Below are 14,475 nucleotides of genomic sequence, written 5' to 3' on the forward strand. Positions count from 1 at the left end.
TAAAGGACGCCGACCCAAAGGCCACTGATGGCGTAGTGGATGGCGATTTGGTCGTCGACCGAAGGCAGTTGTGACTTGAGGGTCAGAAACTTGCGGTAGTACTCCCGCAGAGTCTCTTTTTCCAGCTGCTTGCAGAGTGAAAGTTCAGCCAAGGCGTCGGTGTCTGGGCGGTACCCTTGGAAGTTGAGCAAGAATTTGTCCCGGAGACTTCTCCAGGAGTCGATGGACAATGGGGGCAACCTGGTGTACCAGGTGAGGGCTGGGCCTTCGAGGGCGATGATGAATGACTTGGCCATCATGGCGTCGTCCCCTCCGGATGATGCAACGACGACCTGATAGCTTATGATGTACTGGGCTGGGTCGATGCTGTCGTTGTACTTAGGATAAGTCCCTGCCCTGAAGTTGGCGGGCCATGGTGACACTTGCAGGTGTGGCGCCAGGGGACTTCGCTCGTCAAGGTAGTTGACACCTTGGAATGTCGCGGCGTGTGGGATGGCGTGTTCGCGCTGAGGGACGAACAGGTCTTCGATTTGTGTGCGCTGTTGGAGGGGTGGGCCGTGTTGCAGGCCGAGTTGGCCTTCGCGCTGCATGAGCGTGATCTCTTGTTCGAGCTCCTGAGCCTTCTTCTCTTCATCGCGTATCATCTGTCGCACCTTGGCTTGTGCAGACACGCGTTGGCACTTGGCCTCGAGGATCTCTTTTTGCTTCTGGAGGTTGTGGTTCTTGATGCGCAAGGCGCGCAGCTGTAGCTGCTCTTCTGTTGAAACGCCGATGACTTCGCCGTCCTCGGTGGCGTCCGCGCCCTCCGGTGGAGCGAAGCCAGGGGGAAGTTGCGGTTGTCCTCCAGAGCTGCAAGTGCGGAGACTGCCTTCGGGAGTGGGTTGCTCGTTGCGCTGCCTCTTGCTGAGTGCGTCGTCTTCGCAGGCCTCTTAGTGAGTGGTGTCGACAAGGGCCTTGCCCTTTTTCTCGGCCAGCAGTGCTGCCTTCGCAGCCTCGTTAGCCTTCAAGCTAGCTCTCTTGGGTGCCATCGTGGGTGGTTTTTCGTAGCACGAACGGTGGGCGCCAAATGTTGGAACTTGCTCTCCTGGGCAAGTTGATCCAACGGGGGAGTAAAAGCAACGTAAACAAGGTTTCAATTCGAGATGGCAATATCTCTGTTAATCTAGCCTCTCAAGGGCACTATGCGGGGGTATTTATAGGTACCTGAGTGCCCAGCATCCTGAGTTAAGGACGCATGTGCCCTCAGGCGCCTAGGTTATCCCCGGAATATTCCCATAAAGCAGGGTTACATACTGTAATTATAGGGAAACCTTTACAAATTAGGCCCGTGATGCGCAGCGGCCACGCAGGGCCTGTTATAATGGGCCAGATCACACGTGGGCCTCCATGTTGGACGAGGCCGCTGGATGGGACGACCTCGTCATAGGCCTTCGTCCAGCGACGCGTGGGACTATAGGTGGCCAAACGGGCCGGGCTATATGGGCTAGCACGAAACACGACTATTTTGGCACGACACGAACACGGCACGGCACGATATTATCGTGCCCGGGCCGGCACGAGGCCCATCATGGGCCGTGCTTGGGCTTAGAGGCAAGCCCAATGGGCAGCACGAGCACGACATGATTAGCGACGACCCATTTAGCCCGATGATTGGCCCGCTCGGCCCAGAAAGCCCAGCACGACCCGACCCGGTCCATTTACGGCCCGACTATCCAATTTTATCAATTCTAGCTAAAGATGTCTTAACTGTGCCTGTATCCACTATTTCTTCTGAGTCGGCTTTTAGTTTATGTGGCAGGTTGATCGAGGAACGACGACGAAGTCTAACACCAGAACATGTGGAGATGCTGTCCCTGGCCAAGGATTGGGAGCAAGCAGCTGTTCGGCAGCAACACTGTGTTGAGAACAAAGATCTTGAAGAGCTAATGGAAAACATGTATCTTGATGCACAAGAAGGATCGACTTGTGTTGGTGGTGGAGATGGACATGATCACTAAAAGAGCTAGGTTGTACTCCTTTTTCCTTTAGGGTTTTGTCCCCATGTAGTTAAAATGGGGTTTTACCTAAAGGTTTTTAACGAGGCAACCAATCTAAATAGCTCTTTATAAAGCATGGTGATCTATTTTTTGATGTCTCATGTATGGCTGATTCGCTGATGCCTGATTATTGTATACTTGTATGGCACTATGGCTGATTGTATGCTTATGTTTATTGTGTACTTGTATGGCAGTGGCACTATGGTTGTTGGCTGATTGTATGCTTATGTTTATTGTGTACTTGTATGGCACTATGGCTGATTGTATGCTTATGTTTATTGTATGCTTATTGTATCTTTATAAAGCACTATGCCTGATGATTGTATACTTGTATTTGTATGGCACTATGGCTGTGTTGAGAACAAATTAGTGTATTGTATGGTTCATAGTTGTATATTGTATTCTTAGTTGTCGAACCTGTGTATTACATACATATTTGCTATTTGCATGGATGTTTGACATGTGGGTATAGGGCCAGCACGACACGAAAGCCCAGCACGGCACTATGGCCCGGCACGGCCCGATTAAAGCCAATAGTGCCGGGCTTGGGCTGCGGCGTAGGCCTAAGTGCCGGCACGGCACGGCCCGACAATTAATAGTGCCGTGCCTCGGCCCATCTAATTTGGCCCGGCCCATGACGGGTTCGGGCCGTGCTGGCACGGCACGGCCCATTGGCCACGTATACGTGGGACAAAGGGTAAAGTCTGCCAGTCGTCTTGTCTCTATTGGTGTAGCGAGGCTGGCGAAGGCATCGAGCGAAGGGTGGCGTCTTCGCCTTCGCCCCAACAGCAAGTAATAGTCAAGTTCACAATTATGAAAACAACTTAGCTCAACAATATTGTATCAATATGAGCAAAAAGAGCCTAAGCATGCCATAGCATTATCATGTACACAAATAACATACTACTAGGAGCAGAATCACATAGCAGTTATACAAGTGAAACTCAATATGACATGCAGATATAATACAAAAGAAAGTGAAAGCAGAAAATAAGAAGAAAAGACCAAAAGGAGCCCTCTAATCAAAAAGGGAAACAAACACCCAATTCCCCTCACAAATGAACAAAAGTTTTTTGATCAAGGGGTTTGGTCAAAATGTCAGCAAGCTGGCGAGTGGTATCAATATAGCACAATTCGATGTCGCCTTTCTCATAATGATCACGAAGAAAGTGAAAGCGAACATCAATGTGCTTGGTCCTCGAATGCAGCACAGGATTCTTGGAAACACTTATGGCACTCGTGCTATCACAAAGCAGAGGCACATGATGAAAATCCAAGCCAAAATCCCGTAAGGTAGCCATCATCCAAAGTAACAGCGAACAACAGCTAGCGGCAGCAACATACTTGGCCTCTATGGTAGACAGGGCAACACTAGACTGTTTTCGAGAAGACCATGAAACCAACGAAGTACCGAAAAACTGACAAGTCCTAGAAGTAGACTTGCGCTCTAAAAGGCAACCCACAAAATCAGCATTAGAATAACTGCACGAGGACAGAATGGACGATGAGGAGTACCACAAACCAAACTCAGGAGTGAAACATAGGTATCTCATGATCCATTTCACAACCTTTTTGTGAGATGTGCGTGGGGAAGCCTGGAAACGAGCGCACTAACACACTGCGAAGTGTATGTTCGGCCTCGTCGCAGTCAAATACAGGAGAGAGCCAATCATGCTCATGTACTTCTTCTGGTCCACGGGTTCGCCATCTTCATCAGTGTCAAGTGTCGTCGAGGTGGACATGGGCGTTGAAAGAGGCTTGCCCTCGCCCATGTCGAACTTCTTCAAGACATCCTTTGTATACTTGCCTTGATGCACAAAGGTCTCGTCTTAAGTCTGCTTGATTTGCAACCCAAGAAATTCAGCTCACCCATCATGCTCATCTCAAATTCCCTGCTCATAAGATCTAAAAATCTAGACACAAGAGCATTACAAGAACCACCAAAGATGATATCATCCACGTAAATCTAGACTAAAAGGGTGTCATTATCTCTACTAACTATTAAGGGCATAGTGTAGACCGCCCCCGCCGCGACCCCACGCCCGCCCGCTGCGAAACCCCCGCCGCGAAACCCCACGCCCGCACGCCGCGAAACCCCCGCCAGCCATGCCGCACCGCACGCCCGCATCCCTACGCGCGCGGGAACCGCCCGCACAGCCCGCGCCCCCGTCCCCCGGCCTCAGCTTGCTAGCGCCCGCCCGCCGCCCCGTACCAAACAGCCACACCGCGCAGCCCGCCCGAGACACCGCCGACGCCGCGCGACGCCCGCCCCCGCCGCTCACCCTTCTGCACGTCGCAACGGCAGAGGGCCATAGGGTACCTCGTGCTCCCACCCGCCCCCAATGCCCATGGCGGCAACGACAGAACCCGGAGCGTGGGGTCGCGGCGCTAGGTCTAGGCGCCCCCGCGGTGCCCCGTGCTCCTCCTACATGGGCCCCGTACCTCCACAGCCTCCTCGCGACCGGCCTCGATCCCATCGTCGCTTCCTCCCCAACCCCGATCGTCATACAGCTCCAGCCGGCCCCACCCCAGTTTGCTCGCGGAGGTGGATCATCGCCGCAGCAGTTCTATCGTGCAGGTGAGCTCCGTCCCGGAGGTTCAACCTTGATCGGGTTCCCCCTCCCATTCCGAGTCTCCGACTTCTTTCCGACTAATTCGTGCGCCCTCTGTCATGACCCAGTTCTTGAAGGATGAGGGGGTCGTTTTGTCGCCGGAGGATGAAAATAAGAGGGAGAAGGTGATCCGAGAGCTCAAGAAGGTAACAGGCGGCTCGGCCGCTCGATTTTTTTTGGCTCAAAGAAAGCATTTTGTGATTTGGTGCACTTCCCTCAGATAGTGATGCATTGGGCCAACGCGGTGGCTTATGAGCAGAGTGTGCCCCAGGGGCTGGCCACAGCTACCGTCCTGACATACGATTCTTACACATTAGGGGTAAGCTAAGCAAGAGCCGCACGACTTTAGAGTCTTAATTTTTCTGGGTTTTGGTGCACTTTGTTCTTTGTAGTTCATTTCCGATTTGCTAGATCTGAGCCGACCTGTTTCGACTTTGTTGTGCACGGTAGGTGGGGAGGATGGCTGGCCAGTTTGCCAAGCCAAGGTCCGAACCGTTGGAGGAGAGGGATGGCGTCAAGCTGCCAAGCTATAGGGGCGACAACGTCAACGGCGACGACTTCACCGAGAAGAGTCGCGTGCCAGACCCGCAGAGGATGATCCGCGCCTACTCGCAGTCGGTGGCGACGCTCAACCTGCTCCGCGCGTTGGCGACCGGAGGTTACGCTGCCATGCAGCGCGTCACACAGTGGAACCTCGATTTCATGGATCACAGCGAGCAAGGTGATAGGTGAGAAAAACTGTCCCCCTTTCCTGCGATTTTCAGTAGCGTTTTTGCTGTGTTGGTTGTGAAGTTGCTGTCATGTCAGAACGATAATCTCTTGCACGTATGTCGTTACCATGATGATATGATGAGGAAAAATAACTACCTATGCGATATAGGTTGCCAGTGGTAGCATGGATCCGTCTCTTTTGGTGTTAATTTCAAAGTGGAAATAACTATGCTTAGATACTTAACATTTTGATGAAAGTTTAAAATATGGAATGAAACTAGAACCATTCTTAAAATAGAGCAATGGTGCTCAGCAATTTTTGTGGCTCTTGATCATTTGTTGGTCGTCAGTGGTGTAAAAATCACGAGGTTCTTTTGGGCCATAATAAGTCAGTAGTACGAAGTTGGGTCCAAGTAGTTGTAGTAGAACATGCTGGATCTTTCCCTTTACAAATCCCTTTCTTTCGAGAAAGCTGCTAGCAGGGCATCGCTGTCTTTGAGTCCACCTCCTTGTTGCATATAATTGATTTTTTGCGATAAACAAGGTATCGTGAGAAAGTGTTATTGTCAAGTCAATAAAACATGTGACTTGTAATCTGACCATGTAATCCTCTTTGTTGGTCATATTTAATGCATACAGTCTTTCTTTCCATTCAAGGTTTTGATTTAATCACAGCACTGTAGTCTATATTGTTTAATCAATGTAATTTATAATATTTTGTGGACTAAGTATTTGGCTTTTCTTGGGAAATTGTTGCCCCACCAAAGTTCTTACAAGTATCCATTGGAAGGACGCATGTAAAACAACAATTTGTAACCAGAGTTACAAGAATAGCTTTGCTAATCATATGTTACTGCAACATGATTACCTGAAATGTTCATCTAATTTTGGTTGAAATAAAATTTGTGTTTGCAAATGGTCAAATAAATATCATAACCTGATGGTTTGAGTATTTTCATTGGAATGACATCTAGGTACCGCGAATTGGCCCATAGGGTGGATGAGGCTCTTGGGTTCATGACTGAGCAGGGCTTACAGTTGACCACTGACGACTACTGACTTCTGGACCTCGCATGAGTGCCTTCTCTTACCCTACAAGCAGTCTCTTACCCGTAAAGACTCCACCAGTGGCCTTTTCTACGATTGTTCAGCCCACATGTTGTGGGTTGGTGAGCGCACTCGTCAACTCGATGGAGCGCATGTTGAATTCCTTTGTGGTGTTGCCAACCCTCTTGGCATAAAGGTCAGGTTTACATCCCTTTTTCTATTGGTTAAGTGAAATGTAGGCACTGTACTTGTCCTGTGATCCTGACTGTCAAATTGGCATGTATTTTGTGGAATGTAGGTGAGCGACAAAATGAACCCCAGTGACTTGGTGAAGCTGATTGAGATTCTGAACCCTTCAAACAAACCTGGAAGGATCACCATAATTACATGGATGGAGGCAGAGAACATGAGAGTGATTGAGATTCTGAACCCTTCAAACAAACCTGGAAGGATCACCATAATTAATTAGAATGAGGTACTTCCTGTTTATTTTTTAAGTTTTGTTGAAACTCAGGATTGGGGTGATGTGCCTTTGTTACCATCTTGGGGCTTCAGTTTTACTCTGCAATAATATTTCACATTTTTTGTTTTATGTACAATGCCCATTGTGTACATGAGTTCATATTTTTTCTATTGATATTTGAACATTTCACAATATGCATGTGACTGTTGCAGATTGATTTGCTGCTGGTAGGACTTTTCTGAATGTAGATTGAAATCAGTAACCAAATTGTGAGTTGCCCCAGAGATTTCCTGCATTGACCATCGTAGTAATGCAACTTAGTTGAATTTTCCTTGTTTTACGTAGTACAGTGATCTCAGCAATAACAATCTCAACGGCGATCTTCCATATCAGCTTCCACCAAACGTGGTTGAATTGTGAGTTTACGGTTCTCATCCACATTCAACTTTTTTGCGTGGGTTCGTGCCTAAACCAACACATTCTCTTATATTTTTTTTTCTTATTCATGCAAAAATCTTTACAGAAACTCTTTAACTGGAGGAGTTCCTTATTCGATATCTCAGATGGGTGATCTGGAAACATTGTAGGAATTCCAATTCGCATTGCACTCTATTTAATTGTTTGCTTTATGTACCCTTCAGATTTTTGTTTGCATCAGTCCTTATATAATTCGTCATCTGATTAAACTGCAGAAATTTGGGCAAGAACCACCTAAGCGGGCAGTTGACGGATATGTTTTCACAGCTTCCAAAGCTCTCAACATTGTAAGTCAAGCAGCAAATTCCCCAGTTTTTTTGACTGTCAAGGGGGGGACCACCTGATTTCCCCAGTTTTTGGTATCTAACAGGAATTTGTTTTCTATAGTAGTTGCTAGAATGTTATTTCAGTGAGTCTGTCCTGTACGACTAACCTCGATTGTTTCATCAGGGATCTCTCCTTCAACCGCTTCTCAGGCAGCCTGCCCAAGAGTTTTCAGCACCTAAAATACCTCAAGACGTTGTGATGGAACTGAAATTTGCACATGGTAGAAATTCATCCATACTTTATTTCAGATCTACAATCAGTGACATTCTTTTCAAAATGTATGTAGGAATGTGGAGAGCAACCAATTTAGTGGTCATATAGATGTTCTAGCGAAACTTCCTCTCGAGGATCTGTAAGTATATCTCAAATTAAATACTCACTGCATAAAACTACTCTTTTTCTCAAGTACATTAAAAAGCAAGATTATCCTGACGACTCCATATATGCATTGCGGTGCCTCGGCACAGCAGTACAACATAAATAATTCTGTGAAAAAATGCGAGCTAAAAAATGTGTTGCCAGTTTTAGCCATGTAATGGGTACACTATAGCCTGTTTACTGCACTCAGATAGTCGAACATGCAGTGGTTCATGGCCAGGCCAACCATTCATGTTGTAGTAGCATGTAAAGCGGATAATATGCCGTCAAGAATTTTTTGGACCAACGAGTGATAAAGCAAGCAAAACATGTTTGTGCAGCTACCACTGGATCAGTGTGTAGTAGGGCAAACACAGAGAGTAGTTTACTGCAACAATCCGAAAGTGTTACCATCTGATTGAAGCTATTTTACTTTCTACAAAGAAGACTCAGAATTGTTTTACTTTAGTTTCGATATACCATGTAAATTGTAATGCACAGTGTCTGATGTGCCTGTCTCAACTCGATTGGTATTGTGTTGTGTGCTTAGTGATTCTGGTTTATCCTTTGGGATGCTTATTTCTACTACTACATAAGTATGTAGTGTAGACGTCCACAACCAGTGGTGCACGGTTCTGCCACCATCCTCCCCACCGCCGCCGCTCGACAGCGGTTTCCTCGCATCCCGCCCGCCCGCGGCGCTCCTTTCCATCCTCGAATCAAGCAGTCGCGGCTTCCTTCTATGGCGCTCCTTTCCATCCTCGACCGCGGTTTCCTCGCCACTGCGCTCCGTCTCTCTCGCCCTTTCCGGATCACTGCCCCCCGCCCTCTCTCTCGCTTCCTCTTCTCCCAAGATCCCATCCCCGATGTCTCTCGCTCCGCCGCGGTGGATCCCTTCCCCAAAGCCTTCTATTCCCCGGATCCATGATAGCGCTGAGGGACAACATGAGCTCGATGTGGGAGGAAGTTGGGGACACCAACGACATCTTCGCCCCCCTGCGGCGCCGACGCCATAGCCGACGATGATGAGGTCGCCCAGTCGCTTCTCGCCGAGTCGCTTCTCGCCGCAGTCCTCCTTGCCGTTGCTCCGCCTCAACCTTCGTGGCAACCGGTTGTCGGGCCCCACCGTGCCTCCTCCCTTTTCTCATGAGGCCGAGCAAGGCAGGGCCGCCCAGATCGAGACGCCGTCGAGGCCGAGCGGAGCTCTGCACCTCCACCTAGGCCACCCGCCTGCCAGAGTGGAGGACGAGCTCCTCCCGTGCCTTTGCCAGCTATGTGCTCCGAGCTTCGCCGCCTGTCTCCCTAGGCCACAGGGAGGTTGTGTGGGGGTTGCATCTGACAAGGCCAAGGCACCGTCGACAGGTGCCTCACCTAGCTCACCTTGCAGGGCTTCGACAGGTGCACCATCAGCTTCGGAAGGTGAGATGTACGAATCCGGTTGTTGTTTAGTCGGGAGTGGTATCATTGGCTAATTATACCTTCGTGGTTTCTTTACGGCAGGATCGGAGAAGAGTCGAGGCTTCGGGTTCGTGCAATTGTAAGTTCTCTCAGGAATCGCCGATGGTATTATGGGATTACTGTTATGTTATCGAGATGCCTTTTTGAGCGAATGATGTGAATACCCCTCGAGCTGATTGTTCATGTATAAGTGTATGTTAGTCTCAATTGGTGTGATGGTAGAGGTTAGCAAAGAACAACATTCTCTGTATGCGAATGCAATTCTGTGCAATTTATTAGGCTCTGAAAATTCTCATGTTTTCAGATATTTAACACTGTTGGTTATATTTGCTTGCTTGCTATGTTTTGTTTCTTTCTCTTATTGTTATTTTATTTTGTTTTTAGGTTGTCAATGGTCTCCTGCAAAGGGAGGACTAGGAAACAGCAATAAAAGTGCCACTTGGGATCATTTCAGCAGGTACATTATCATAGCAGCTCCTTTATTATATGGATATAATGATGCACATTAGTTGTATCTGGTAGCTTTTTTCAGTTTTTTGTTGGGCAGACTTTTCACACAATACAATGTGCAACAGGTACTGGAAATGGAATGGCACGATCTCTACTGCATGCTGCTGGTGAACCATTCTCTATATCTAATGCTGTGTTCGCAATCATCAGAGGTCACTGTCTTTGTCCTTATCTTTGTCAACTTTATCTAGCAGCCACATCATCTTATCTCGTCCATTTATGTGTTTGAACAATTGCTGATGCGGCTTCTATTTATTACACAGGTCATAAACGTGCCCTTGATGTTACTTCTGTTGTGCAGGGAAAGGCGAGGTTCTTTAGTGTCCTGATGCTTACATGGGGTATGCAACATATAACCTCTGTTTCGAAACAACAGCTGAGAACATAGGCCACCTTCTTTAGAGATTGCTCTGTCACTTTCTCTTTTGCTGCAGTGAAATTTAATTGACAAAACTGAAAATGGTCTACGAACTGCAGGTCTGGTGGCTGATGTTGATATTGAATCTGAGAAGTATAGGTGGATGGGAAGTGCCCGCCTTGATTTTATGTATACTCTCTACACTAAAAGCTTATATCAAGTAGTTGATTTTATTTTTCATATCTGTAAGTTTCTCTCTCTTTTTATATAATGGAGTTAACAGAGAGATATTGGCTGATCTTGCACCATCTTGGGGCTTGGCAGGGTCGACTCTTGCTTTACTACTTAGTTGCAAGCCCCAACTGCAGGAAATGGTTTTTTTGGTTACTGTAAATGGTGTATAGCTTTACTTAGATGTGCATTCATGCATTGTAACAGCCCTAAAAGAAAAGATCATAGTTATCATACCTGAAAAAAAATGAATCGTCTACAGTATTCTGGTTGTTAGTTCAAAATAACTTAGATTATATAATCTAGACAGATTATAATCCAAAATAAACATGCCCTTAGTGTTCATAAATCATAATAAATGTAGAGTATAACGAAAACATATTGCATAAATCGCTCTGGCACCTTTTGTGGCTTTATGTTACTCTTTCTCAAGGTATTTTGGATCTATAGTAAGTTGACATTGTGCCATGCCTGCCATGTGCAACGCAACTTCTTTTTAGCTTCTACTCCGCATACTGCTCTGTGTACCAGAACTTAGTGCTATTGTTAGCAAATTTGGTGACCGTAGACCATAGGTTAATATTCACTAGAGAGTAGGCTAGACCAGGATGATCAAATGATATAAACTAATCATATTGTTACATGTCCCAGTGTTTGTTATGATTGTTCATGTATAAGTGTGCTGCTGCTAATAATCTGGGCATGGAGTTTTCATTGACATTGTTAGGCGATGATTTGGTTAATGTAATTCGTTCCTGTATATGCCAGTGCAACTATTCAAGATGCTGATCGAACCAATCTACAAAAGAATGGATCTCCTGTTTCTGGTAGGAAAAACAGAGTTAAGCTAGCAATGGATCGTGCTCCACTGAAGGAACGTTTGCAAAAGGGGAATAGTAAGGCTCTTCTTCTAACAGTTTGTTGCACTGATGCTCAGTAGATTGTGGATCTGATGATCTTGTGTTTTATTTGATTGTGAGCAGTGCAAGTGAAGGACTCTGATGGAAACCACGAAATTTCTCCTGCTGAAAAGCATAAGGGAAATCTCATAAAACGGATCCAGGTTGTAATGGAGATTATTTTTGTTTTATGTTTATACCATGGTTAGTATTTTTCAATATTGATGCAATATGTTATGTGGAACCAGAGCAACTGCATTTGTTGTCAAATGATGCTAAGGTATCAAAGGAAGCTCCCATAGGAACCATTGGGTTTAGGTGACACCAATGAACCCATTAACTAAATTAAATAGCCAGGAAATAAACTAAACTATACGAGTGTAGGACCATATACTTCTCCATGTTGGAGACCTGGCTGGATAGTCCGATGAAGCTTTGAGTTTGTCTCCTCTCGCTTCCATCGCTTCAGTTGATTGGTTCGTCCCCATCGCTTCCTTGTGCGCTGCCACCAGTTTAGGTGTGATCCTCTTCCCCAGTTTAATTCCTTAAATCCTCTTCTCAATTTTCATAGACCCATTCTAGATCAGAGATTTAAGATTGGTTTGATTTTTTATGTGAACCTTGAATGATCTGGGGCATCTGGAACACTATTTCTAGAAAAGAAATAGGTCAATGGATTTAGACAATAATACAACAAATACTTCAAGACTGATCCTTAGATTGAAGCAAGCAAATGTTGGAATTGCTAAAATTTCAAAGCCTTCTACCCAAAATCAAAGATTATATTTACATTCTTCAATTAATTGTACTTGTTCAAAGCTTGTGAAAGTAACATATTTTTTGTTTAATTATACTAGGAATGAGAAAAGTACCGATATTATATGTTCGTAGCTAGCAACTTGCACTATTATATGGTTTGGTACCTCTGTTGATTTACCTTTTAATCACTAATGCATCTGTTTATTGCTATCAACTTGCACAATTATAATATTTGGTACCTCTGTTGATTTAAATAATTATCCCTCCTTGTATTTGTTAGTAACTAGCAGCATGCACTGTTATAATGTTTGGTACCTCTGTTGATTGAACTGATTACTGTTATTTTGGCTTCCTTTTGTCTTCGAAAAGTTGACCGATCATTGATCTATAGATCTATGAATTATGTGATATGCTCAGTTTATTGCATGTGATTCATATGTTGTATATACTTATCCGAGGAGCCTTTGCGCTTCGCCACTGCCTTCAGTGAAGAGTTCATCATCAACGTTGAGGGCGAAAATCTTTCTCCCCAAGGAGCCCCTTAAGGCTACTACACAACAAGTTCATCTGTCTTGTCTCCTGATTTGGGATTCGTCCATGGCTTCAAAGTATATCCGTTACATGTTAGTATTATATTTCCTTAGATATCTAGGTTGCTGAATAATTTTTCTAGATAGCTAGGACGATGAATTAACATGAGATGACTATGTTGTTTATACATATAGACTGTTGTCAGTATAAATTAGGTTTGCTGATGTAGCCTAATTCACATGCTTCTGCAAACATGGTGAATGATCAGATTTCAATGTATATGGTTATGACTTATCTCTTCTCGTCAAATAATGTGAGATATTGAGGTGAATAATAAATTATGTGTTTCTTATCTCCAAGTAATCGTTACGTACTAACATTTTAATAACGAGAGCATAGAAACGATAAATATTGTTTCTGTATCCCAATATATCTTATTATTATATGTTGACTCCGTAGCAAAGCACGGGCATATACCTAGTTATGATTGAGGAGAAAAAGAGTTTTGTCCACAGAGCCCATTTTAAAACCCTTAGAAAGCAGAAAAGATTTCAAACGCTCATACCGGGCTCTAGGGGCTTGTTTCAAACCATACAAAGCTTTTTGGAGTTTAAAAACGTGGTTTGGAAACTTGGAACTGTCAACACCAGTGGGTTGCCTAACATATATCTCTTCCTCTATATACCCATTCAAAAAGGCACTTTTGACATCCATTTGAAAAAACTTAAAACCCTTTGAAGCAGCAAAGGCTAAAAGGATCCTAATGGCCTCTAAACGGGCAATAGGGACAAAGGTCTCCTCATAATCAATTCCCTCTTTTTGGCAATACCCTTGGGCAACCAACCTCGCCTTGTTTCTCACTACCAAACCATCCTCACTCTGTTTGTTTTTTAAAACCCATTTTGTACCGATGGGATGGCAGTTAGAAGAAGGTGGCACCAAAACCCAAACCTGATTTCTTTCGAAATTTTCAAGCTCCTCATGCATAGCATTAACCCTGTTAGGATCAGATAAAGCATGTCCAACATCTCGAGGATCAAAAGTAGCAACAAAAGTCGAGTGAGAAAAATGAGAAATGCGTTGTGACCTAGAGCGAGTGACTCGCTCGTGAAGCTCCCCGATCATCTGCTAAGGTGGGTGACGACGCTGGATATGCTATGGAGCCTCCCTTGAGGAAGTGGCCTCCCCCTCAACAGCAGCTTCAACTCCTCCAGTCTCAGCAAGAGCTGGCTCAAGCGAACCCCAAGTGGTGGAAGGAGTGGGGTCGGGTCCGTCAGCCGTAGTAGTTGGCTCGACTGGGGCGGCCGGTGGAGTTGGCTCGAGAGCAACCCAATAGGCGTCGTCGTGCTCCTCCTCCACAAAGATGGTCTGTCCCATCTGATCTAGACCTGCAGGCTCAAAGACAGGGGATGGACAAGGTGCAGTCTCATCGAATGTAACCTCACAAGTCTCCATAATGCAGTTAGTCTCTAGGTTAAGAACACGATAAGCATGATAATGCAATGCATAACCCAGAAAAACCCCATCAGAAGACCAGGACTCAAACTTGTCCAGATTATTCTGTTTCAGCACAAAGCATCTGCAACCAAATACCGTGAAATGGCTGACCTTGGGTGGTCGTCCAAATTACAGCTCATAAGAAGTTTTGTTCAGAAAAGCCCGAAGAAAGATATGATTGGACACATGGCAAGCAGTGTTG

At 45.6% G+C, this 14,475-nt stretch overlaps 1 protein-coding gene and 1 pseudogene across 1 annotated transcript; both read left to right on the forward strand.

Moving 5' to 3' along the window:
• The first annotated feature begins 450 nt into the window (after positions 1-450).
• Positions 451-6,596, forward strand: LOC103634002 (phospho-2-dehydro-3-deoxyheptonate aldolase 2, chloroplastic). The gene is made up of 3 exons (XM_020541114.2): positions 451-458; positions 5,099-5,376; positions 6,334-6,596. Exons 2-3 carry the CDS (start codon positions 5,108-5,110, stop codon positions 6,416-6,418), a joined length of 354 nt encoding a protein of 117 aa, XP_020396703.1. The 5' UTR covers positions 451-458; positions 5,099-5,107; the 3' UTR covers positions 6,419-6,596.
• Positions 6,597-9,052: 2,456 nt separating this feature from the next.
• Positions 9,053-10,658, forward strand: LOC109941106 (uncharacterized; annotated as a pseudogene).
• The last annotated feature ends 3,817 nt before the right edge of the window (positions 10,659-14,475 follow it).

Source organism: Zea mays, chromosome 7 (assembly GCF_902167145.1).
Source record: "Zea mays cultivar B73 chromosome 7, Zm-B73-REFERENCE-NAM-5.0, whole genome shotgun sequence".
NCBI lineage: Eukaryota > Viridiplantae > Streptophyta > Magnoliopsida > Poales > Poaceae > Zea > Zea mays.

Bases quoted from the DNA above. Each gene is read 5' to 3' on its own strand.
- LOC103634002 (XM_020541114.2), top strand. From the start codon at position 5,108: ATGGCTGGCCAGTTTGCCAAGCCAAGGTCCGAACCGTTGGAGGAGAGG. The intron at 5,377-6,333 runs GTGAGAAAAACT...AATGACATCTAG, and splicing joins CACAGCGAGCAAGGTGATAG to GTACCGCGAATTGGCCCATA.